This window comes from Emydura macquarii, unplaced genomic scaffold, assembly GCF_026122565.2.
Source record: "Emydura macquarii macquarii isolate MOO-44397 ecotype Brisbane River unplaced genomic scaffold, CSIRO-AGI_Emac_v2 contig_2205, whole genome shotgun sequence".
Classification (NCBI taxonomy): Eukaryota; Metazoa; Chordata; order Testudines; family Chelidae; genus Emydura; species Emydura macquarii.
Genome location: NW_027132342.1, coordinates 29,233,171 through 29,260,700, shown reverse-complemented (window position 1 = coordinate 29,260,700; position 27,530 = coordinate 29,233,171). Strand labels below are relative to the sequence as shown.

At 37.7% G+C, this 27,530-nt stretch overlaps 1 protein-coding gene across 5 annotated transcripts in view; it reads right to left on the bottom strand.

Annotated features, from left to right (window-relative positions):
- Window positions 1-8,121: 8,121 nt before the first annotated feature.
- Window positions 8,122-27,530, bottom strand: part of ATP2B1 (ATPase plasma membrane Ca2+ transporting 1) — a 110,233-nt gene continuing 90,824 nt past the window's right edge. For 4 of the 5 annotated variants that reach the window (XM_067559836.1, XM_067559834.1, XM_067559835.1 and 1 more), the window contains 6 exons: window positions 25,892-26,083; window positions 25,436-25,649; window positions 25,054-25,265; window positions 22,631-22,738; window positions 19,371-19,553; window positions 8,122-11,616 (listed from right to left, as the gene is read on the bottom strand). In XM_067559836.1, the coding sequence (XP_067415937.1) occupies window positions 11,305-11,616; window positions 19,371-19,553; window positions 22,631-22,738; window positions 25,054-25,265; window positions 25,436-25,649; window positions 25,892-26,083 (1,221 nt within the window). In that variant the 3' untranslated portion in view covers window positions 8,122-11,304. Of the gene's footprint in view, window positions 11,617-18,948; window positions 19,063-19,370; window positions 19,554-22,630; window positions 22,739-25,053; window positions 25,266-25,435; window positions 25,650-25,891; window positions 26,084-27,530 lie in introns of all 5 variants that reach the window. The other variant, XM_067559839.1, reaches the window with a different exon arrangement.

Below are 27,530 nucleotides of genomic sequence, written 5' to 3'. Positions count from 1 at the left end.
GTGCACATCCAGCTCCATAGTTATCAGACCATTCTAGTTATTGATATGCAAAACACAAACCTGGTTGCACTGCGAGTTCTCTCTCAAGGAAAAGCACCCTTCCAGGAAGGATCAGCTCCTTTTGTACAGACATTGTTTATCCATAAACAAACCTGGCATCTACAAATCCCCTATCAAAGCTCAAACCTTTGTTCTGATGCTTGGATCCAAACTCTGCATCAGTTCCACTGTAACCTGTCTTCTCTTCCTGACTGATCGTGCTGGGGGCTCTGCCAGATTAAAAAGCACTCCAGCTCCTAAGATGACAAGCCTGTTCCTGGGAACCTCTGAACTGCATAGAGTGGTGAGATCAACACACCCCCCCTTTTCCCCCAACACAACTGGTCTCTCTCCCTCTCTCTCAGTCCAGGTATAATTTTCTACTTTTGTAATCAAACCTGGGATAGCTTTCTCCAATACCTCAACTGTAATTGTGTAGTATTGTAAGCATTTGATTGTGTTTCTCTCCTTGTATGGTATTACTATTAGCATCATAAATTTTATATACCTAGCAATAAATAACTGTTATTTAAGCTGGTTGTCTCTCTCTCTCTCTCTCTCCAAACTGCACGTACTCCTTTGTGTTGTTGGTACCTATCTTGCTCTGTAGTAACGCTTCTCTTACCTAAGCCAAAGATCTCTGGAGTGCCCAAAAATCCTATGAGGTTTGCTCATCAAGGGGGTTACTGCTAGAACAATTGTGGTGTAAAGGGGCATATGAAGGGGACAGCCAGGAAGTGCTGCTCTGCCTAGCCTATGAGGTCCAGGGGCAAATAAGGGTGCAGCTCAAGTGCTGTTTGACCCAGCCTGATTGAGTCCAGGGGCAGATAGAGGGGAGTAGACGAAAGTGCTGTTTGGACCCAGCCTGCTCAAGAAGTGTGCTTTATTCTGGTGCGTGGCAAAGGGGCATATAAGGGTAGCCACTGAAAGTGTGGTGTCACCCAGCCTGCTGAGTTCAGGGACACAAGGGGTCAGCTGACAGTGCTGATAGCCTGGTCCACTCGGACACACTCAGTTAATCTGAAATGTGTGTGTGTGTGTGTGTGCGCGTGTGGGGGGGGGGGGGGGGTAGTATTTGAATCTGGTCCTGCAGGATGGGTCCATTGGGAGGTGGCTTGTAGCCATATAAAAGCCAAGTAATACAAGCAGTACATTAATAGAATCACACCCCTAAAATCACAACCCCCCTTCCAGGAAGGTAACCCTAATAAAGATGAAGGGAAAATCTGGTAACAAAGATTGACCACTATTTAACTCACACAGCATTGTAATCAAATGTGATATCGCCTGGAACTGTTGTTAAAGCACCCACACCCTTAATCATAAATCTAAACTAAGTTGGCTACCTATATTAAAAATAACTAGGTCACCATAAACTGCTCCCAACCCTATTCCATTCAGGACCCACTCTACAATAATTCTAGGACAGGGCCATGAATCATTCCTCTCCACAGAAAACATTTAAAGAGATGATTTTTCTTGAAGGGGAAGGCTCTGAAGTTAAAAAACAAAACTACATCTTTGAACTTGCATTAAGCCCCTTTTAAGCCTGTACATCTTTAAGATTTAATATTTGTATCAAGATCCTTTTATTTTAAATTGTAAAGCCTTCGTTGCTCTCCAGCAAGCATCCGACAGCAAAGTAGGCTTCTAAATTCTAGCCTATCGTTCTATTGTTTAGACCAAACTTTTCCACCTCCCACATCCAGTGGTTTTATTACATAATTTACCATTGTAATGCAGAATCATGAAGTTAACGCTATAGAATATTTTTGCTAAAGAAAGATTTCCACAGCAGTTTAAGCTACTCATGCTCAGAGTGGTCTCATTATGTGCTTTTCAAAAAAGTCAGAGTCCCATTGTTTGGATCTTGGCAGATTGAGAGGTTTACTTAGAACTCAAATATATATCTTAAAGCAGAGTATGGCTTTTAAAAAGGGAAACCAGGTCTTTTCATTGAATAACATTGGTTATAAAAAGGGTACAGGAGAGGAGGTGATTATATTGCAACTGAAGACAAATGCACAGCAAAATGAAAAGTTCTACTTGTCAGTTTCTCCTCTTGAAAAAGGAAAACACCTGTTGATTACATGTAGGATCAGCTTCCAAGTCAAGTGGCTGGAGGCAGCTAGAGCTTTGCATTTGGGCAAACCTGGGCAGTTGAATGTCTGTTCACTGGATGCTCTCCAGCCTTCGTTCCTTTACAGCTACTATAAGAATCTATCATTTGTTGAAGTATACTTGAAGTTTTTTGAGGAAAACTCAAAATGAGCTAAAAGGAGGAATACCAATTACAGAGAGTAAAGGGAGGGTAGATAGGGAGTAAGTATAGAAACACTGTGCACTAGACAAATGGGCTAGATCGGTACCACTGACTGAAGATCCTGTGTCAAGACTGCATGTGTATAAGCTGAGCTTCTGTTTTGAAAGAGCATGAATGTTGAAACCTTATATTTCACTTGCTGGCCTTCTCCATTCATCAAAGTTGTCCAACCATGGATCCAAATGGATCTTCTATGTGGAGCTGGTATTCTGATGTCTGAGCCCTGCACCTCACAGGGTAGTTAAAAAAGGACTTTAGACAAAGACCACACTCAAGATTAACCATGATAACTGAAAATCTAATTCTTGCCTGTTTCTTTAATGTTTAAGATTCCAGCAGAAAGAGGGCTGAGGTACATTTTTCAATTCATGAAATGCCACTTTAAAGTGTGGAAGCTGCAGAGCTGAAGAACTATTGTTATGAAATCCTAACTGAGCAAGGCCTCAGCTTTTCACTTGTTGAGCTGTGATGCCCCTAGGAATGTGTCCTTAAAAGAATAGGGAAATACACAAATAAATTAAGGGTTTGAATGGGCAAGAGCCACTAAGATTAGATAGATGGAATATATTATTCAAGGATTTATATTCAGTTCTGTACAGCATTCCATACTGGAATGAACGTAAGTCAAGTACATTTTAAATACAGATACCTTTAAAGAGGCAGGTGTTCATGACTTCCCTGGAATAGCATGCTTTCCTCAGCTGGTTTTGTTCAACAGCCCTGCTGCAAAGCTCCGTCTTTCAGATCTGTGTATCAAGGGGCAGTGGGTTAAGATTGTCTTGAGGCAGAAGACAAAGGAGTAGATTCATAATGAGGTGAGTGAGTTCAGAACCAGGATTTCTTAGGTCATTGTAGCCCTATAGCCTAATGTGATCTTCATTGAGTAGCAAGATACAGAGGACCAGTCCTCGATGAAGTAAGGGGGGAAAAAAATCATACAGCAACCAGTTTTCATAGGGCTCGTCCCCACCTAATCTGTTTTCCCTGCTGAAATATATCATCTTGTCCTAAAGAATGTTACCTTATTTGTTGGCTCAAATAGTCAAGGAGTACCTGGCCCATTGTGGAGGGAAACCTTTATAACTCTTAGCAAACACTTTCCAGGGTGTAACTTTTCTACTTAGATACTGTTACATTTAAAGTTGCCTTTTAGGTGATCATTGTTGATGAATTGTAGATATTCATTCCAATGAAACAATAGTATTGCTTCCATTTAGTCTTTATGTTCACCATTGTAGGAAGTCAGACTGCTTAGGGAATTCCGATCCAGCTGTGTTACTGTGCTTTGAACTACAGTAGAAAATGCTGCAATTACTTCATTTTTCCATCACATCAGGGCAGCACTTCATCGTGTTGGGAAATGGTAACCACATTTTGAAGTCCCCCATATTTACCTCATTTTATGGATGGGTCTGGTCTACCGTGAAATTCCTGCCTATGTATAGGTGTTGTGTTGATCATCTGGTAGTTCATAAAACCCAGCCAGAGGACCCTGGAAATCTCAGCTCTAACAGTGAGCACCCTTAATAAATACTCCTGGTCAAAACCAGGGAGATCATTTCATGACAATTTGAGCTTACACTTGAAAAGTTACAAATTCAATAAATGCTCATTTAAATTTGAAAAAAATGACTAGCTGTGTTAATGATCATCCAGAAGTATATACGTGCACTCTGCTTTTTGAGGTTGGTTGGCACCATAAGGCTGAATAAGATCACATTGTACTGGCAGTGTGAGGTTGTGAATGCAAACCTGAAAAGCCTCTGTTAAAGGATATTCATAGATTCCAAAGGTCAGAAGGGACTATTGGGATCATCTAATCTGTTTAACAAAAGCCATAAAACCTCCCCAAAATAATTCCTTTTAGAAAACATTGAATCTTAATTTAAAAATTGTCCATGAAGTGCTCGGCATCCTCCCCTGGTGTCAATTTGTGTTTTTTGCATCAGTGTGTAGCAGGGCTCCCACCTCCACACAGCATCTAGGGGAACTACTTTCCCCATACATCTCCAAGCCTGCCAGAAGGTTAATACAACTATATTCAGTATTGCCAACTCTCAGCTTATATTGTGACTAGTAATTTTTAAGTGCCTACCTGTCTCAAACACTATTGAAGGTGCCAACTCACAAATTTTCCCTGTTGCTGACAACTGGTCTGAAGCCAGCAAAGTGGCTGCCATTTCTCTACAGTTTATCTATATGTGGAAATGAGGCTGCCCCTATAAAGTTGGGCTGTCATCTCTCATTATTTTCAGTGAGACTGAAGCCATCCCCACAGGCAAAATTGCTGCCACTCTATGGTTCAATGGACTAGGCATGACAAGAACTGTGAAGAGCAGCCGAGACACTGTGAAAGGTGAATGGGGAGAGACAGGAAGGGGGAGGTATGGGGGAGTCTCAGCAGCCTAGGGAAAGGCAGTGTTGCCAATTCATATGAACTGATCGCAAGTCACAGGGTTTTGGTGCTTGCAGGAAGAACTGTTATAATGAAGTAAGAAGCTCCTCTGATTCCAAGATTTTCAGGCTTGGCAGAACCATGTGAAAGCATTTAAGGACACAAACCTGCCCTGCCACTGAGCCCTGCCTTTGATATATGGTCCTATGGCCATGAGAAGGTCCTCGGGCAGTGGAAGGCAAGGGAGAGGGGAATCAGGGAGAGGGGAATCGGGGAAAGGAGAATCTGCAGCAAGCTGGGGGTGGGTGGGGGAGGGGTGTAATGGAGATATGGTACTGATGGATCTGAGTGAGGGAGTCAATGTAGTAATAGGAAATGGGTGGCAGTTTCCTTATCTCAGGCTGAGGAGACAGTATGTTGAGTCTTCTGGTTGAGCAGGCAGGGAGAGACGGGCATATGTGCACATTTAAAGGATGATTTTTCAACCTGAAGTTCTCTCTCACAGCCAGAAGAATAGAGGGAAGTGGAAAAGTCCACATGAAAATAACTAAGAAAAATCATGGGTAGATTCTCACTAGTGTAGAAGATAAATGTACCTATCAACCTAGGAGCTTCAGGATGGAAACTTATCAAGGCCTTGTGGTTTTGGAAGGCCACTGATTCTTCCAAAGTTCAGAATGGAAGGGTAAACTAAAGAAAAGGAGCTATATCAGTTTCTCCCCAATGGAGAGGAGGGGATTTATGGCTGCTTACATAAGGGAAAACAAGGGCTCCATGGAATCTGGAACTTAGCAGTTCTGGGATTCATTTGAAGCTTAGGTGATTTTTTTTGGGGGGGGGGGGGGGGAAGGGAGGGGAGAAGGAGGTGGGGAGAGAATATCCCTAGTACCTGCTTGTTTTTAAGGCAAATTTCCTTTAGGCTTGGAGGAAATAGCAAAGGTGGTTTCAGACTCATCTTTTGGTTCTCACAGGGAATCATGCTGGTTCATTGGTGTTACATGAGGTATTATGCCATAGATTCTGGTGAGGACTCTCTGAAGGGCCTGTTTTTATACTTTCTTTCAGCCGAGTCATGAATCTTTTGTTCTATAGAACTTGTAGATGAAAGGGACTGTTTATTCTGAGGATAAGGTTTCCTTTGATCCTTGAAGAGGATTGAGGTGAGCAATTTTCCTTTAGCATTCTCTGCCACCACTTTTGGTCAAGCAAGACTCCAACTAGATATCCATCTTGAAAGGTGGGACAGATGCTATAAGCTTTTTCCTATTGGTCTGCTTTCCAAGAACAGTCTTGCATCCCTTCTCACCATACTGGTGGTCACAGAACAAGAAGAGGATTAGTGGTGCCTCCTGTAACAGTGAGGGATAAAGCTGTAGAAGTTTTGTTCTGGTGCATATTGTCTTTTATGTTAGGCTTTTAAACTTCATGCATCAAAGGGACAGACTAGCAACAGGTGACTGAAGTGATGGTCTGCAGGATGCCAGCATTGCTTCTATACAGAGCCCTTGGTCTTCATTTTAATCTACTTGATCCACTATAATTTTTTCAGTAGGCACGACTGTTTTGGCCTCCTTGCACTCCCACTGTGGCACTGATTTTTGTCCTGTACCAGTGTTTGGATTTTTTATCAAAAGGTGTATAATAATGATATTGTTGAGCAAGTACCACTAGGGGCTGGCAGCAGGGCAGGAAAATAAAATTAGGTCCTGAGTGAAGGTCACATATAGCTAGGGTGAGAAATTGACTTTCTTCCTGTAGCCATAAGCATCCCATGCTTCACTTCTATAAGCACATTCAGGACAATGATCGGCAAAGTTGAAAAAGTGACCATGTAATGACCTGTATTGGACACAGTGCATGAGGAGAAGCTGTGTAGCTGAAGAAAAAAAAGAGGCCTGCTTGCTTTCCTGAAGTCATAACCATCCAGTGCAGCACCTTTGTGAGCACATCCATTGAGAAGGGAAGAGGACCAGGAGCTTGCTATCAAAGTTGATAAATGACTGGAAGTGCATATTTTTAACCTCATCCCTGCTACTGAGAAATTAACTTTAATTTTTTTTTGATGCTATATTCCACTTTTTTGGTGCACAGTAGCTCTTGACTTCACTTTATTCTCTAAAGGGGTGATTCCATACATGCAGCTGGTTCTCTCAATGCTTTTTTGGCTCTCAGCTAAGCATTTTGGCGCTGTCATGTTTTATGTGGGATCAACCATCCCACAGCTTCTGTATTTTCCAGCTCAGTAAGAAGCCTCTGAACAGAAAGGCATTTAATAGGTGCCTTTAGAGGAGAGGGAATGGACCCATATCTTAGACACAGAGTAAACCATCTTGACTGTTGCTACAGGCTCTTCAGAGAAATGTGAAAAAACCTCTGTATGCAAAACTGCGGAAAAAAGAAATTAGGCAGGAACAGAAAAATCAGGAAAAAAGAGTTCCATGAAAGACTTCCTCATGGGCTTTCAACAGAAAAGGAATGGTGAAAAGAATGGGGATCTCCTGGGCTGTCCATCTGTAGAGGCAGATATATCTGGAGGAAAGTAGATGGGGACAGGCCTCCCTCAGTGGCCAGGTTCATCCAACAAAACTTATGTCAGTCCAAACAGCAGGCGGGCTCCAACATACAGGAAGATCAGCAGACATGCACCACTCGTATAAAATCTTTAGAACCACCAAGTAGTTCCTGCATCTGAAGTGCTACTGAATTTAAGACAGACATTCTACTCTGTTTAATTTCATGCAAAGTTCAATGTGACCTTCATCATTCCAGCAGTTTGCCAATGGCTCCAATTTCTGCAGAATTTAAGATTTAAAAAAAAATTTTTTTTTTAAATGTCTGAGCAGTCCTGTAGGACACCTTTCAAATATAAGCCTATGAGAAATGTCTTCTAGAGTCTGCAGCGAGCCTGAAACAATAGCCTGAAGAGGTGGTAACCTCTTGATTTAAAACATAAGTCAGAGTTCAGTTTCTCTGAATCATTTAATCACAAACCTGCCTATAATATCCTTATCCAGTATGGCTGATTTGAAGACGCAGAAATGACATTGGTTCATATCTAGTCCTTGCTTAAGGACTGTTCTCTATAGTATATTTAGCATTGCTTTGGGATGATTTGAAATCATATGTTTCCGTTACTTCTCTTGGGAGACTGTTCCACAATTTAGATCTTATTATCAGGGAGAAGACAGACAGAGTGGATACAGAAGCAAAAAGGTTCTATGTGTAAAAAATATTACTACTTTTTGCCCCATTTAAGACACTGAATTTCAGTTTGAGCAAGACTTGCTGCCTTTATGTAAGTTATTCTTTGCATCCCATTATTCATCCTATTTACAATGCTGATATTTGATATCATTAACCACTATTTTGTAAAACAAGATTTATATTAAACCAATCTTCTTGCTAAAATGCTAATTCAGTACAAATAGAAAAAGTCCATGTTGCATGATCATAGTACAGTACACATTTTACAGCATGTAACAAACTCAGTATTGAGATAAGTTGTAACATTTCAGGAGCAAAGTGATTACAGTAGTAGCATTAACTATGCATTTCCAAAATCTTAAACTGTACTGTAGGACATTCAAATCAGTCCCCATTCAAACTGGAGATGAACAGCACATTTATTTATTTCAGTTACAATGAGCAAGACAAGTAAACCTTACAACCGGAAAGATAATAAAGGGCTCAGCAGCTAAAAAGTGAATTATTTTTATAAGCTTAGTAACATGTTATGGTTTCTTGAGATCACAACAATAAAGAAAGCATTTCCCCTTTTAAACAAGTATTCCTAATTTCAGGTTTCACTTACATTTGCTATAAAGCAAAGTCAATGTTCTGAATGTTAACAGGATCCGAAAGAATCATTTGTGCACAAGCCTACACGTTTTTATGTTTTCCCCCAAAGGCTTTAGTGTATAATTCAGTTTTTTTAAAGGTATAACGGAATCTTGACCACTATTAGGACAGAAGGGGAAAAAATTTTCATTTTAAATGAAGGTAAAAATTATCACGTAAACATTCAATTGCACATGGCAGGGTAGTTTTAAGAAAAGATAAAACAACTTCCTTCCATTTTAAAGCCGTCATTTATGAGAGGAAGTTATTCTGAACTAGGTAGGGAGAACGTCTGAGCCTATTTACAGTCAGAACTCTACCTAGTTTCTAACTTACATTTTTTCCAGTTACATCTAGTACCCTAAAGAGCTCTGGGAGAAGTCGCCGTACAAAAGTGTCAAGTATAAATATCCTGTGCCTAGAAAGAAGACCTTGTCCTTTCCAAGTCTATGGGCAGAGAAAATCCTCTCAAGGTTTAAAGAATGGTTGACAGTGGGATACAGTGCTTGAAACCCCAGGATGATTACTCCCACTAAAGTTCTTTTAAATCCTAGAAAGCAATATTTTCATTGTATTCTAAGAAATCCAGAGAGTTTATATAGATCATACCCATAATAAAAGAGCGATCATCTAACTTTAAGTTAATGCCTTTAACCCAATTTATTTTGCATCCTGAGTTTTTAAGATAGTTTTCTCTCCCCCAACGCCCTCCTCTTTCCTCTCATTACTAGCCTGATTCCTTCAAGGAGGTTATGCACTCTTATGCCATGTGGGCAACTGGTGTCTATTTTCAGGGTTCAGACAAACACCAGGATCCCGTCTATGGCTGGTGCAGATCCTATGAAAGTCTACAACAGCTCACAAAACGGATTTAAGAGTTTAAACCCTGATGGCACATGCTGCCATAGCTCTGAAAGGAAGACACTACCTTTAAAGATGTAGGCAGTCTTTCACAGTCAACCAGGTCTATTTCTGGACTACTTATCTGAGCCAGTGAATATCACCAGGATTCTCACCCTGAATTAGTTCCACTGGCTAAAACCAAACCAGGAAACAGGTAAAGATGAAACAGTTACATGCACAAGAAGAAAACTATGGAAGAGTGGGACTTGGGGGCGGGGCGGGAGGGGGGATGTTTGATAAAATAATAATCCAGTTGGTGGACACGTGACTATTATTCAGCCAATTGCTAGCAGGTAATTTTTTGGTGCCAAAAGATATTGCTTAACTAAGAACATGCAAATACTTTGTCAGCTGACCCCATATCAACTAACTTGATTTTATTTGGATTTTAAAGTTATATAAATGAAAGACAATACATTATTTACTACTCACAGTCTTTTCACCCTGAGATAAATTTTCAGCCACAATCAATCAATCAATCACTAGAAGTATCCATTTGACTCAATGAAGATATTTTTGGGTGCCTTAACTTACATGCATTCTGTAGGGTAGTCACCAACATCTGATTTATAAAAGTGCTTTTTAATGGGGCTGTTACCATCTTGAAATTGTAGTTTAATTTTGCTAGTAATACAAAGCAGTCTACCTTTTCAATGTTTCCAGTGAAGCTGAGAAAAATCTGTAAAAAACCATCGCTGCATATTTATTTTAATAAAAGGGCAGATTTATTCATGTTTACAAACAAATTCCAAAAACAAAAAGGAAAACATGTATGCTACCTACTAACAACCTTTCAAAATGCCAACAGCCCTCATGCTGTAGGAAGGATTCTATAGATTAGAAAAAAATCAACACAGTTCCACTCACAGTTCACCAAGACAGCACTAAGCTAACATGTTTAGACAAAAACAAAAAGGACTAAAGTTCTGATGTATTTTGATTTAATCCATTTTGCCTGAGATAACAAAAGTATTTCAAGCAAGTTCCATCACATATTGATGTCCTGCATTAAACAATCCTCTACTAAATTCTCAACAAAGTTATTCAGTAAGTTTCTCAAAATTTTTAAAAATTAAACAGTTGTTTCAAAACCATTAAGTAGTAAATGTATTTAAGAAACTAATTAGGACAGAGGCCATAACTTCATTAGAACACCACTGCTCATGTTTTTACAAAGCATTAGTGTTATCTATTTGGCTATCAGTATTAGCAATTTATCTACAATATTTAACAAAGTAAATTGCAGGCAAAATTTAGTACAGTTTCAATAGAAACACCCTTTTCCTGAAAATACAGCAGTATTTGAAGGACTAATTTTTTCTCTGCATCATTTATAAGGAAGCTTCCCATCTATGAACAGGAACAAAAAAGTATCTACAAACCTTGTAAACAGATCTGTATCATTTATAAACATAAATAATCCAAATTATTAACAGCCAACAGCAGAAATTAAAGTATTGATTCAATGATCCAGAGCTTTGTCCTTCCCAGCCCTCCCCTCAAAAGGATCAAGATAAACTAAAGTTCTAACACACTGTTCAGGACCATTAAGTACAACTGATGATCCGCAGGTCACTTATGCCGAGTTACTGTTTATCTGTCAGAGTTCATTATTACTCCCACCCCCAAAAGCACCCTCAAGTCTGGCAGAAAGCTTTTTTAAAAAAATAAATCTACATTCGTACAGGTGTGTCTTCTGTTGAAGTCCAGGACAAGACTACTATCTTGTCCATCACAATGTGTGAAAAGACCCAGTTTCAATTTGTTTCTTTACAATGCAGCTAGTGTGTTAACATTCAGCTTACAATCAGAGTGATGTTTCCAAACTATGTAGTGGGCTCCCTGGGGATGAAGAGGTAGCAGACTTGTTCATGTCTGTTGTAAGGTGAATTCCACTGTCAACCGCATTGTTATTTTTGTTGGGAGAAGGGGGAGGAGTGGAGTTGCGTTTTGTTGGAGCATCATCTTCAGCATCAGTATCATCAATAAGGGGAATATGAGGCTCAGAATCTTCTATTCTAAACTCAGGATGTGTCATAAAATTGTGAATTGAACTTCTTGTCTCAGGTTTCTCTAACCCTTCATACAAGGAACTACGAAATGCATTCACCACTCGGATCTGTAAAGAAGAAAAATACAAAAAACTGTTAGTATGCTGCACATTTACTACTAGTGAATATGGTTCTTATGAGTTTGAATCCACAAACAGCTAGACATGAGTGAATCGAATTTGTATGTAATGTAGTGGAAATTGCAATAAACTGTAAAAAAATAAAGAGCATTTCAGTAGAGCACTGCCAATCTACAGCAGGAATAAAAATTGTAGAAGTGTACTGTAAAAAACTGAAATGTCTAAAAATTCAAAGTAGTACTAGAATTATTTCTTTGCTTAACATGGGTAAATGTTTTCAAAAAATGAAGTCAACATGAAAATTTTATCCAATGTTCTTATTCACAAATTCAGCAAGTTTTACTAAGGAATATTTTATTCTAACACAAAGGGGAAAAGACTATTTTTGGGGAAAATTAAGTTGGAGCACACAGAGTTACTATTTTTCATGCTGGGAATTAGAATGTCACTGACTATGAAAAAGCCAAGCAAGTGTTCACTGAATGTCACAATGATTGGACATTTACCAGCAGGACTCATGCAAAAGATACCTCTACAACAGCTGTAAATATTCGAGTATATACCTATTTACCACAGCAGAATACATCTTCCCATAATAAGTGATGTGTTCTGTGCCCCAATTTGTTAAAAGCTGTAATAAATTGCAAGTTACATTTTATTCTAGATCTACAGTATGCAATTTTTCCCCTTATATGCAAAAATGTTTAAGTTTTTCCTGATGCCCTTCAAAAGGTGAAAAAGCAAAGCATTTTAAATGCCTCCACACAAGCCAAGTGGCAGATAAGAACCTCTTTTTGAGGATAGTGTGTTTAAAAACCACCAAGACAAGTATCTGAATAACTGCACATTTCAGCATGAAGGCAATCATTGTAAAATTTAAGTAGTCACCACTTTTATACACAAGTGTTCATCTCAGCTGACAAAAACATACAAGACAACCAACATGTAAGCTGTCACTGGCTAATTGTAACATTTTCAATACACACAGGGACGTCGGTCTTCTATTAAGAGGTTAGTTCTTCTCTGCTTTTGGTGCAGAGATGCACACAAGGGGAGAGTCCAAAAAGCTTCACGGATACTGCTCAAGATGTAAATTGTACATAAACCATACAACTATTAGGTTCATGACACTAGAAGTTCTGTTAATTTGCATTTTAGAGCCAAAAATGATTTCTAACAAGCTAGTAGAATCTGTTATTTAATGAGAAGCTGATAACCTGTTATGTTAGAATTTATAAACCATAAAAGTTACAGAACTATCTTGGGTAACATGTCGAGATCCAGAAATTAATCCTTGCATTTAGTAGCTTTAAGAATTTACTTTAACAGTCTATATAATCCTCAGAGTAAAGTACTAGTTTTGCTAATTGTTCTGTTTGAAACCAAAACCCTAAACTATTAACTTGTAATTGAATGAGGACATAGAAAACCAAACACTAAAACCAAATACATTGTCCCAGGCAAAACTGACACTGACAAAAGGAATAGGAATATTTCTGTAGCTTCTTTCACTAGAGGTGCTCTCAACAATGTAGTAGAAGCTGGGTATTATTCCCATTTTACGGGTGGAAAACTGAGCTACATAGAGCAAGTAACTTGTCCAAGATCACTGAATAAATAAGCATAGAACTGTGGAATAAAATGCAGGTCTGACTCCCAGTCCTCTGCCTTCATCAGTAGATTCCCATGATGTACTGCAAAGTAGCTGTTCAGTACTAGGCCCTGATTCCGTGAAGAATGTGAAGCGTATGTTTAACTTTTGACTAGTAGGGGCATTAAAATGAAAACTCAAATTCTTTGCTGAATCAGGGTCTTAGTGCTGAATCACCTGAAGCAACAATTTCCATTTGGATTTATTTTACATAAAGGCAGATAAAAGTTCTCACACCCACCATGGTAGCACCTCAGCAGTAAAAGAATGGTACACTGACAGAACCCAAGACACAAGAGGCACTGAGGAAATACATGCATGAACCAATTAACAGTGAAAAGTAAATTCAATCTGTGTACAACTGTGCTCCATCTAGTCAAAGAAACTGCATTTTGACATCACTTTGTCCAAAGATCTCTAGAGAGTTTAACTTCAAATGTCTCCATCAGTAAAGCTATGTCTGTACCTTCCTACAATCAGAAAAGTCTTATTGTTACCCAGTTAAAATGTTGAGGTCCTTACACTAGTTTCAACAGGTTCAAAAACAAACAAAAAACCCAAACACAAATAAAGATTTAGCACATTCAGGACTGCTTGCATCTCTGCATTAATGACTTACAGCTTTAAATATCAGAGAAATCATGTCTGACTCTGGTCCCCTTTCATTGGGCTTCCTAGACATGTTCGACCATGAAGAATCAACATTAATTCTTTTTATTTGACTGGAATCCCAATAAGTCAGAAGCGTCAACAAAATCTCGTTCAGCAAATGAGGTCTTTGGGGTCTATGAAGGCACACTATGGTTTTACTTGTATACTGAAAGTCACCATAGATTCTATTAAGCAACTTGAGTTTTAAGCTGTGGTGTGGACTGTGTTCTTTTTTCCACTCTAAGGGAGAAGTAGAGTCAGTTACTTCTCTGCTGAAGGAAAAGAGTCAAACAGTTTGAGTTTTGCTCCAAAGATAACATGAGCTCATCCCAATCTCTTATGGCAGAGCGCCACAACCAAGCACCCTTCAAGAATGGAAGTATTTAAAATAGAGGCCATCATGGCAGTCACCATGAAGTGAGTGATACTTGTTGATTCATTTCCTTCTCTCCTTTGAGTGCAACACATTAAGGGAAGAATTTGCAGCAGTTGGCAAGAGCTTTAACAGCAGCACTGAATTTAAAAATGATCCATAAATGGGGCAAATCCACAAATGACATCAGCATAAGCCAATCTGGAGCATGATGCATAAACTACCTCTGCACTCATTCAGCAGAACACTGTTTTAGCAATTAGACCTAATGCATATGAGCTACGCTTCAATATTACATCCTTATTTTTGCTATGACCATCTTAATTGCCACATAAATATTTGAGCCACATTAACATGTCAAATTAAAAAAGAAAGGAAATTAAGGGATGGTCCAAATAGCTCAGGCACAAAGTTTTTTTTGGCAAACATGTTAATGCATCAATAAATACATTAAATGAGACCGATCATCTCCATTGTCCAAGCTGAGTGAAGAATAGTACATTTTCTGTTTTAAATAACTAAAGGGTTAAGAGTAACACAGTTAATGAAATCTGAAAATAAAACCAGTTCTCTTTAACACTGCCCCTTTTATATTTCAACTGTTGGTATAGAACAGATGTTCTCAAATTGTGGTGCACAATTCACCAACAGTCCAAGGAATACTTGCTGGTCATATGGCTCAGCCTTATGTCCAGCTGGTAAATAACATTAAAAATCTAAAAATATTTTCTTAATATTACTTTTCAACATAAGTAATGCTATAGTTGCTATAGGGAGGTTAAGGTATCAAGGGGGAAGAGAGGTAGTTCTTAAGACACCACTATGATGTGGTCCGTAATATGTAAAAAAAAGTTTGAGATCCTCTGGTCTAGATTTCAAAGCATGGTACATAAATTTCACATTGCTACAAGATCCTGCAAAAATCCAGGAATGATGATACAATTCAGAGATTGTCAGCAGCTCAGTTACTCTTAAATGGGAAAACTTTATGATTTATAGATAGAAATGAATACCTCAGTTTAAGTACACAGCCTTATTTTAACCAAGAAGTACTGCATTAATATACACATATTTGGGGAACATTTTAGAAGACAGTTTGGTAGATATTATACAAATTCTACTGATTTTCTTAGGTCAACCACCATAAAGGCTAAATTATAGCTTACCCTCATGTGCCCACACAGTCATGGAGTAATAAGCACTCCGAGCATATTTCCCTACCTACGAGATTTGCATAAGAGTTGCAGCCTCGAAGCTCAAGAGAACATAGGGTCAAGTTACTCCCCAATGATAGATTTTTTAAAAGAACATAAGAATGGCCATATTGGGTCAGATCAATGGTCCATCTAGACCAGTATCCTGTCTTCTGACTGTGGCTGGTGCCAAATGCTTCAGAGGGAATGAACAGAACAGGTTGCTTTCCCGAGTGATCTCTCCAGTCCCAGCTTCTAGCAATCAAAGGTTTAGGGACACCCAATGCATAGGATTGTGTCCCTGACCATCTTGGCTAATAGCCATTGATGAACTTATCCTCCATGAATTTATCTAATTCCTTTCTGAACCCAGTTTTACTTTATTATGTGAAGAAGTTCTTCCTTTCATTTATTTTAAACCCAGTGCTTATTAAATTTCATTTTGTAGCCCCTGGTTCTTGTGTTATGTGAATGGGTAAACAACACTTCCTTATTCACTTTCTCCAAACCATTCATGATTTTATAGCCTCTCTCAGACCTCCCCTCAGTTGTCTCTTTTCCAAGCTGAACAGTCTTTTTTAATCTCTCCCCACATAGAAGCTGTTCATATCCCTAATCATTTTTGTTGCACTTCTCTGTATTTTTTCCAATTCTAATATATAAGTTTTGAGATGGGGCAACCAGAACTGCATGCAATTTTCAAGGTGTGGGCGTACAATGGATTTATATAGTGGCATTTGATATTTACTGTCTTATCTATTCCTTGCTTAATGGTTACATAGTTAGCTTTGACTGCTGCTGCATATTGAGCAGATGTTTTCAAAGAACTATCCACAATGACTCCAAGATCTCTTTGTTGAGTGGTAACAGCTAATTTACACCCCATCATTTTGTATGCATAGTTGGGATTATGTTTTCCCATGTGCATTACTTCACATTTATCAACATTGAATTTCATCTGCATTTTGTTGTCCATTCACCCAGTTTTGTGAGATCCCTTTGCAGGTCATCAGTCTGTTTTGGACTTAACTATCTTGAGTAGTTTTGTATCATCTGCAGACTTTGCCACCTCACTATTTAGCCATTTTTCCAGATCACCATCTTCCCCAGTACAGCTCTTTGGCACACCCTGCTATTTACCTCTCTCCACTGAAAGCGGACTGTTTGTTCCAACCCTTTGTTTCCTATCTTTTAACCAGTTACTGATTCATGAGAGGAACTTTTCTTTTATCCCATGACAGCTTACTTTGCTTAAGAGCCTTTAGTGAGGAACCTTGGCAAAGGCTTTCTGAAAGTCCAAGTACACGATTATCCACTGGATCAACCATGTGCACATGCTTGTTGACAACTTCAAAAATTTCTAATAGATTGGTGAGACATGACTTCTCTTTACAACATATTGACTCTTCCCCAACATATTTTGTTCAGCTATGTGTCTGAAAATTCTGTTCTTTATTACACTTTCAACCAATTTGTCTCATACTGAAGCTAGGCATACTGACCTGCAACTGCCAGGGAGAAGGCATGGCTCCTTCTCTACCTTGAGACACTGACTAGCAGACTAGCTGCCAGGACAGAGGGAAGTACACTGCACTCCTTAAAGCAGTGTTGCAAATTAATCCCCTCTCTACACCAGGACAGTAAAATATTTTCTGGCTGATCACCCAAGAGTCGTGTGGTCTGCATTGCCACTTGCAACAGGCTTTTCTTAACAAGCACAATGTAGCCCAAAGTTACTTCCCATATATGGAGAGAAACTAAAGAACATTCCTGTAGATACATCAGATGTACAAGCTGCTAACATTTAAAATACAGTGCTGCCCTGCACATCCCTATTCCCAGAAAAAAACAGAACAGACTTTGCCTTTATGTGGCACTTTTCATTTAAAAATTCTAAGTGCTCTGCAAACATCAAGTGAATTAAGCCTCACAACATCCCTGTGAGGTAGGGAAGGATCCTCATTTTACAGAGTGGAAAACAGGCAGAGATAAGCGACTTGCTCAAACTCAGGAAATCTGAATCGGAAACGGAGCCCAGAGTACCATACTTCCTTTTTAATAAGAAAACTCCTGAAAGCTTTAAGAAGTCGCTGCCCATTTCACTTAACTTTTTGGAACTTTCAGATTGCTGGGCTAAGTAGCCTGAAAAATAGTTAGCTAACTAATTACATTTGTTGTTTAGCCAACCCATAGGAATGTTTGCAAATGAAATTTTGCTTAAAATGTTAAAGGTTAATTATTAAAACAGGATGGAAACTCATCTGACCAAAGAAGTTTAATATTTTTACCCATTTCTTTAAATAAGACACTGGTATATGAAATCCATAAATGTGCTGAAAATACTTACATGAAACAAATGTATTATTACATCCTCAATCTCAAATATAATCTAAATATCCATTTTAGAATGAACTATTACACTCCTAGTCTTAACAGAAGAAGGCTGAAAATCCAGATGCCACTTAGTTTAGAGAGCATAATTTAAAGAGAATAGAGTTAATTGACAAAGCATCACTTCCACTGGAGGTTTACGTACTGCTGCCAAATGAACCTAGAGAGAAAAGTTATCCAGTTTGAATTAAATAAAGCGTTTTACAGATCAGATACCTTAAGGTTCTTACCAAAGTTCTTTGTTTCTAAATTTGACTGGCTGAATGCTTCCGCAGCTTTTTGTATAGTTAAATTTACTACTATTGTATCAAGCACATTTTATCAACTGCACCCTGAAGTTGAAAAGAGAATTCTTGCCATCTGGTTAAGAACAAGTCCAACAAAAAGCAAGATTCAGTACATGAAGCATTTCCATAGGAAGCAAGCATTTAGAGCTCTTTTCTATTAATGTATTTTGTCTATATTTTAAACTTTGTTTAAATAATTTAAACTTTATAATTTAAACTTTATTTAAATAATTTAAATCATAGCTTATTTTGCCAGAGTAAATGTTGAAAAGGTTATATATTTTACATTTAAGTGTGTTATTTTATGTTTGCAATTTGAAAATAAACTGTATTACCTATTTTTGTTGGACTAGTTTAATGTTATACGCTGCATTGGATGAAGTATGAACATTTTCATAAAATTAACCATTAGAGGCATATACTCGAAAATTTACAACAGTTTTCCTCTCTCAGTTTTTAAAAAGTCCCTCTGTACATAAATGAATGAATGAATGAATGAATGAATGAAGGCACAGTACATACAGGCTCACAGCTTTCATGTTTAAGTCTTTTGTTGCAACTGTTCCACCTGTTCTCTAGCCCTCTAAGAAAAAAGTCTTGAGGACTCCACTTTGCGAAAAGAAAGCTTTATGAAAAGCCTGAACGATGAATTTAAATACTAAGGAGAAAATGAGAAACGTTAGGTGTGTGAATTAGGAAATGTTAATTTCATGCACTTAGGAACACACACTCACACCCCACAGTAGTAGAAGCAGTAGTAGAGGAAAACACTACATGTGTAGGGGTAGAAATATTTGTTACATCATGATGCTGGCTGGCGATGGAAGGTTGCCGCCTTAGAGCCCCCTGAATGGTACTTCCACTCTGGAAAGCATTCACTACATCCATCTGCAAGGAATCAGAGATTGTGACAGCTTGCTCAGCAAAAGAGAGAGAGAACAAGAGAAAGGACCATCCCATCTATAACACACAAGAAGTAAAGAAAAAAGGCACTTTTTATAGAGCAAGAGATGCATTTAGAGCTGAAGAAAGTAAAGAAGGAGGAGGGATTACAGAGTCATCCATACCCCCATTTTGAGAAAATCTCAGTCACACAGTTTAAAGTTGTCACCTTATTGGGTAAAGGGGATGGAGGGGAAGATTTAATTAAAACCCTCAACTACCACTGTCTCCTCCTACCTTTTCCAAGACCATACCTGAGTTTGTATCCTGTTCAGGCCCCTAAACCACAAGATCTGACCACGACGTAATTCTCTTTCAGCATGATCAATTTCTTCTACATCTTCTGCTAACTCTTCTTCAGGAATCTCCTCCTTCTGTGTTCCATGGCCAGCTTCTTTAAGGAATTTCAAACGGCTGGTTGGAATTGTTGAGATCAGCTAAAGAGGGAAAAGGTGTATAAGAACCAACAGAAAGAAACATGGTAGTACAAATTGTTTTTTTAAATTAGTTTAAAAATCAATGAATATATAATCTTGAAGTCTTTACAGTTTTTCCTTTAACCTATAATATTCTGCAAAAACTATTTTTAAAACAAACATATCTTTTTACTTCAGAGATACATCTTTCACAGTGCAAACGAACTATCCTGATACTCTGTACACTCAATATTGCTGGACACACTCCAGCTAAGTAACAGCTGCAACAAAGCTGAGAACTCATTTCCCTACCATCTCATTTCAAACATGTACAGCTGAACTCAGACTATTTAAATTCTAAAATTAAGTGCAAGCTATTCCAGAACTCAAAAGAAAATTGAAATTAAAAGCAAAAAGCTACATTACCATAATGTTACAATTATCATTTCTAGTTAAAAAAAAAAAAAAAAAAAAATCAGATAATACAAGAGTTAGAAAAACATTAACTGCCATATTGCAGGTTTGCTTTTTATTCACATAGTTTACTAAAACTTTTGAAAAAAAATTATTTGCCAGTAACATGTAGGAAGATTTTCCTGGCAAGTAGGGTCCAAGACTACTGTTTCCACAGGATTTTAGTTTTCATTTAAGTACTGGAGCCAACAATTTCAGGCTAACACTTCAGAAGTCAAGGGCCAACAACAATCAGTACTGAGAGAGATTCTCTGCTCCTCTTTATTCCCTCTGCACTGTTCAGGTGGCACAAAAAGAGAATGAACAAGATCCCTGCTAAGGATTGTCTTGACATAGATGAAAAGCCATCAGAAAGCGTGTCAGGTGGGTATATCAGAGCAGGGGAGAAGGATGGGCGTTGAAGAGAAATGGTCAGAATAATTATCCCATGCTCGCTTATTGTCCATAGAATAATTATCCCATGCTCGCTTATTGTCCATACAAGACTTGTTAGCTAGTACAAGTTCTGTTCTTAGACTGGGCAGAGATTCAAGGGGCCATAACTGGTTGGCTGTTCTTAGCATTTTTTTTTTCTTCCTCTGGGTAGCTGTGTGGGAGAATGGAGCCATCCTTTACTACATGTTCCAGCTAAGTACAGAGAGCAGGCTGAGCTCTTAACCTGCTCTCTGGACTTCCCTCAGCCTGAAGGGTAAGGAAGCATTGGAGCAGCAAGAGATTCTTCTCTCTCTTCCCCCTCCACCTCCAGTGCAACAAAGTAGGGAACTGTTGAGAAGCAGTAGCAGGGAAGGGATGGGACAACAACTGCTTGGAGTGCTCCAAACTCACACTAGAACTGATGCAGGAGAAGCAATGGGAGGAAAATGGGGATGGAAACGTGGACAATAGATGGAAGGGGTGGGTTTGTGTGTGAGAGTCAAGCTTCAATTAAAAAAAATTCCAGGGAACAGCCCAGAGGACACATTTTTAATTTGTAAATAAATACAAATTCGATCCTTAAAATAGTCACCCTCGACGACAACAACTGTCCCAGAGGCCCCTCAAGACTCTAGAGATTGGACACGACTAATTTAAAGAATATCAAGGCCAAAATTTTATGTGACAGGTGCACTGTGTTGAATTTATGTTTTTATTGATATACGATATCTAGTCATATGAAGTTTGTGTTTCATTCACCATGATGGTGAGAGGCTGAGCCATTTGTAGCTGCTTAGATTTCCTAGCACCAGTAGTGAAATTAAGACTAGTCAGTTTCATTGCTGCTCTAGAACTCTAAGCAGCAGCAAATCTATCAGCTGATCCTTCAACTAGAGGGGAAGGGACAAGCAGAGATCCTGGGAAGTACCAGGCGGCTGTTAGCATTTCATGAGAGGGCCTGAATAGTGTCTGTCATTTTCTCCAGGATGAGGAGTTGGAGGCTATAGTTTCCCTGTGCACTTCGAGACTGGAGGCATCTAAATCCCCAGAAACCTAATGTTCAACTCCCAGCAGGATGAATTTGTTCTTTCCTTTTACAAGGATACACAGGTTGAATACAATTCAGTTTACTCTATAAACTTCTATGAAATAACTGCTTTACAAGAGAGGTCTCATTGTACTGTCTGGAAACTAAGGTCACCAGTAGAGACCCACTTGTGCGCAATTATGCACCTCCATTTGCATAATTGATGGCCACCAAGTCCTAAGCTTCTTTGGAGAGCTGTCCATGGCAAAATTCAACAGTGTTGGCAGCTATGAAAATATGGATGTGGGAAAGGAAGTGGAGATCTTCCCATATCCAACTTTATCACACATTCATGGTACAAAAATGGAGACATGATTGGATATTGCAGGGGTTTTTTGCTTGAGATTATACACTTACAGGTTTAACCTTGTTTAAGAAATTCTACATCATTGTTCACAATTCTACTTACTCTACATTAACAAGAGTTTTCAATTACTTCACTAGCACGTATATTAAACAGGATTGTTTAATATATTTTATAATACACAAATTTAAAATTCATCACTGCTTTTATTGCTGCTTCTAAACAGTGTTGACTATTTAACTATAAGGGATTCAAAATGTATTTTAGTGGAAGGGATACGCTGTTTTTTTTAAAAGCAGAAGTTTGGCTATGAACCAACCCAATCTGATGAAATTCTTAGTTTAATTTTCTTAATGGCAACTGTGGTTTCTGCCACTATATTAATTATTCTAGGCATCTTTATACAGCCAGATAAGCCTGAAATTTTATTTAGGTGCAAACTAGAAACAGCTTTAAGATTATTAAGTTTCAAATACATTATTTGTGAACTGTAGCCCCTAGCTCAGGAACATAACTACTAGTAATATACTTTCTTGCCTTCAAATAGAATGCCTGAGTAAAGTATCAAGATGAAACAATCCTCCACTATCCATTTTTATTTTAATAAAATCTCATTGATGAAAAAAAAAAAAAAAAGTCAGATATCTGCTAAGGCCACACACACCAACTCCCACTTGACATCTTGAAATATGCTTGAAGTTTTTTGGATCACAATGCAATTCTCATACATACCCCGAAGGATAAACCCAAAAATGCAAAGCAAAATGTGAATTCCTCCTAGGATGTCTTAGCTTATACAGGAAAAAAAAGTTGATTTACCTGGCCCCAGAGTAGCGTTCCCATTCCCAGGAAAATGGACCATAGCCATTGTTCAACTGAAAGTTCTGAACAACTGAAAGGTTTGCCACCAAACTGTACAATAATTATCTGTGGAAAAAGTCAGAGAAAGCAATATGTATTGAAGATTGTGAATCAGTGAATGTAACAATCTATTGTGAATTTTAGCCACTTGTTGTTTCAAACATAACACCAGTCATAGAAGCTGTTTACATAATATATTGACTTTAATGTGTTGTTTTAGCATTTTGATCCCCTTCATTTCCCCCAGCATCATTTTTAAACTACCTTTATTTTGAACCACAGCATGGACACAGAAGAGTTCTCCCCCATGATTATCTTGTACTTCAAAAGTAAAATCTGATTGTAGTGATAAATTTAAGAAGTTACGCTGGTTCAATTTAACATAATTAGATAATAAAATATTAATATTTTTCTTTACTCATACATTTAGAAAAGCAGCCTGCTGTGCAACAAATTTTAGACAGACTAAAATTTATGTTTGTTTACTTTTATTTTTCCTTTTTTCTCTTCATGATATAGAAGAGTAGCAGCCAATCTAAGTTACAACTCTACTTTGTATACAACGAAGTACTGTATCAAGTGGATTCTCCTCCCAGAACTAGACACTTTAGCAGTAAAATTTTCCTATTTTAAAGTTTGTCCAAAAAAACCCAAACCAGGCCCCCGAAACCTCTCCCAGCAATTAACACAAGCACTCTTTAAACAGTATTTCTGCACATCCATTTCAGTTTAGCAACAAGTATAAAAACCAAAGATGAGTTGATTAACAACTATAATGAGAAAAGTGAAATCTGAAATCATAAACCAGAAATTAAGTTTAAGTATAAACTGTAGTAATTATCCATCCATTGTTCAGTGAGGGCAGCCAAATATATGCCGTCACACAGACATTTGTATGTCAACATTTATAGAATTTAGGAAAACCAAAATATAAACATTAAAAATTAGCATTGGCAGTGTATACACATTACAGCATGAGAGCACTCAATTTGTGTACCGCATTTTAACTTAGTTACCTCAAACGCTGGATCTTTTTCTTAAGCTTCACATATTATATTTAAGGCTTTAAAAAAAAATCTCAACATAAGCAAATTACTTTAAAATTAACCTTGTTCTTTTTTATTTTTTTGTCTGTCACTTGTATTAGGTAACCTCTAGGTTAGGGGCACCAACCAAGACTGGGAAGCTAGGCATTATACATACACATAGTAAGAAACAGCCCTCTCCTTGAAGAGTTGCCAAACCAAACAGCCAAGACAGGAAAAAAGGACAGGAGAAAGTACTAATCCCATTATATGGAGGGGGGAACTGAGGCAAATCAAGTGTAAAAGCCAGGATAAGAATGCAAATTCCTTGTTCCTATTCCTGTGTTTTTCTGTCCAAAACACAGTGCTTCTTGTGCCATAATTTTATGGAATTTCAAGTTTTCAGATAAAACAATCTTAAAGGTCTGGGTGTGTCTTGGCAACATCTAAGTGGCTATTTTGTACTTGACAGTTCTATGCTATGTCAAAAATAGCATCGTATTAGACATACATTTCAGTACATTTCTAGTTTTCCTGATGAATAACCACCATAAAAAAAGACCAGTTAGAAACAAACATGAAACCACAAATTTGGGAGTCCAGGGAACATAGTTAAGTTGTCATTCACATGTGTGAAGCTGAAAGATATTAGAATTACTTGGCCTGAAAAGAGTTAAATGTGATATGACTGAAATATTTAAAGTTTTGGCAGTGGTACAATCTGACCAGTTTTCTTAACATGTTCCATATGCAAAAATAAAGGATCATTAGACGTTTGTAATCATTAAGCTTACAGTAAGTTACAGGTAATGTAACTTCAGAGTATTATCAACATATGTAATATTTGTTGCAGCAGGACATTCGAGTACTTGATTTGGTGATGCTGACATTTCTAAGCTGATGTAGGTATAATCAATTTATATCTTAGAGTGAGAATTAATTAACAGTGTGTTTGATAACTGTACTCTTTTTCTTCTAATGGATGTTTATTCATATATTCATATATAGGTAGATACTGCACTTTACATATTCTGACTATAGGTAACTTAGAACACATTTAGATACATAACTCTTCATGGTCAGATTTAGAAGTATTGAGTTCCATAAGAGGAAATTGTTCAAATATTTTAGGCCTCAAATTTACATTTTGTAACAAAATTTTAAACCTCAATTTCAAACAGTCTACTTGAACCAACTTTTCTTCCAGTGTTTAACAACTTTTTTTGTCAATGTTTACAGATACATAAAGGTGACACTACTTTATCTGGAAATGTTGATGGATTAAGTGCAGCTGCCCCAGCAGCAAATAAATTAAATTACTTTACCAATATTTAACTAAAATCTTCAATTGCCTACCTGTACAATAAATGTGCCCAGAACAATAGTACAGAAGATGGCATTGTTGAAGATTCCTTCAAAAACATTTCTTTCACCATGAATTTTCCGGGCATTGATTTCATTAAAAAGTTGCATCATCACAAATGTATTAAATACAATAGTATAATGCTCTGAAGGAGGAGCATGCAGAGGTGCATTTCTTCCACTATCAATATCGAAAATTTTTTCACCTGTGTATAAAACAGATTATCTCAGTATCATGATTCAAAATAAACTACACAATCAGAATAAAAACATTGAAGAGGTCAGAATTAATATGACTAACATTGAGATGTCATAATAAATTAGTTTTAGTTCGTGGAAAATGATCAAAGCGTTATAAGAGCTACAATATTCTTACCAGCAAACAGGAGCGTAAAGACTACCACAAGTTGATAGAATGCATGACCCAAAATATTCTTCATCATCGTGCGAGAGATCAGAGGTTTATTTCTACCATAAGGTTTCCGCAGCAAGAGAGATTCAGTAGGTGGTTCCGTTGCCAGAGCAAGAGATGCTAGTGTGTCCATTATGAGATTTACCCACAACATCTGCACAGCTTTAAGTGGAGAATCCTATAAAAAGGATATGTTTCCTAATAGATAACACAATAAATATCCTAGAAATGAACAAGTTGCAGCCATTAAAAATATTTACTATATGGGAATTTAGTGTATTGCTTTGAAGAGCAGTACATTCTTTAGGACAGAATACAAAATGGTGACTTTGAAAAGGTTTCAGTATGCAAGACTTTAGTTAAAGAGGCACATGTTTTGAGACCTTAAATTAGTTGAAACCAGCTACCACCAGTACCTACTTGTGTAATACATGCTCCTGTGAAAGCAACAATTACTGCTACGACATTGACAGTAAGCTGGAACTGAAGAAATTTGGAGATACTGTCATAAACATTTCGTCCCCACATAACTGCTTTAACAATGCTTGTGAAGTTATCATCTGTGAGAATAATATCAGAAGCTTCTTTAGCTACATCTGTTCCAGCAATACCCTGTTAGGAAGAACATACATATGAACACTGTGAATCACAACAATAGGAAAACTGATATCTAGCTTATTTAGCATGATTACATTTCTACTGTATAACTTGTACTTTTGCTTAATTTCAATACTCTAGAATATGTTAGGCATATAATAAACTGACATTTCAAGAACAAAAATCATATTTTCTTAAAGGTCTGAAAAGGTGCAAAATTGAAATGCAAGACTGAAATTTTAACACGTTAAAGATACCAAAGTTGGTGTGTTTAAAATTATCAATAAGATACATAAGTTGAAGTAATATTTTACTAAGGCAGGTATCAAGGGATAAACACATTTTACATGCTTAATCAAAACCAGATTGAACGCTTGTGCTCACACAATAAATCATCCTTTTGTTTAGTTTAAGCATCTTTTCAGTTTTTAATTTGAGCCATGACCTCCTGACAGTTTTAAAAAACCCCAACACACATGTATCTGCATTGAAAAAACAATTATTTTTTATTTATATTTTTAAGCACGTGAGTAGCTTGTGCAATCCAATATGGAAATTATAAATTAAAGGTAGTTTTCCCATCTAAATTTTATTTCACTGCCAAGTAAACTTGTGCTTTCAGATTATCTTTACCAAATGCTTTGTTACAGAGCAGTCTGTTTGCTACCATGTCTACCAGCATGAAAGTCTCAAGACAGTGATGATGAACTGCTGTTGTAGTGAAAGTAGGAGTCTGCAGAGCAAGCTGGAGTCTCAAACCTAGTGGCTTTTTTATTTTATTCATTATTTGTTGGTAATGGATTGGTAAACGTGGAAAAAAAATATACCAAAGATTCATGCTCCACAGTGCTTCTCCTGAAAAGTTATAGCAATATCCTGACAGTGTCTAAGTACTATTCATGCTCTGCACCTCCATTGTGAAACTGTCCCTGTAAAATACACCATAAAAACATAAGCTATAGTTTAGCAGTTGAAGTGTGCTGTAATCCATCTGCGGTGTAATGATATTTACAGGAGCCTCTCTAAGGAGCTGCACAGGAAAAACACATAACTACACTAAAGGTATGTCTAAACTGATGGCAGCAAAGTCGCTGCCACCAGATCGACCTTTCTGGATTGATTGAGCGGTCAGTTTAGACCTGCTCAATTGATCAGGAAGTCGACTGAGTAAAAACACCCCCTCAAGTAGCGCAGCGCAATGAAGACAGCGCGCAGAAGGGAAGCAGAGCAGTCAACATGAGTTACGCAAATTACTCTGTGTAGTTTGCATAACTCCCGTCGACTGCCGCCGAATCTCCAGGTAAGTGTAGACCAGGACTGAGTCTCAAACAGAGCAGACACTTTCTGCTCTCCTGTTTCCTAAAGAATATAAAAAGGTAAAATAATTACACAAAGTAATGACAGACTTGTGGTTTCTCATTATTGAGAAAATACATTAATATCTATTACCTAAGCTTATGTG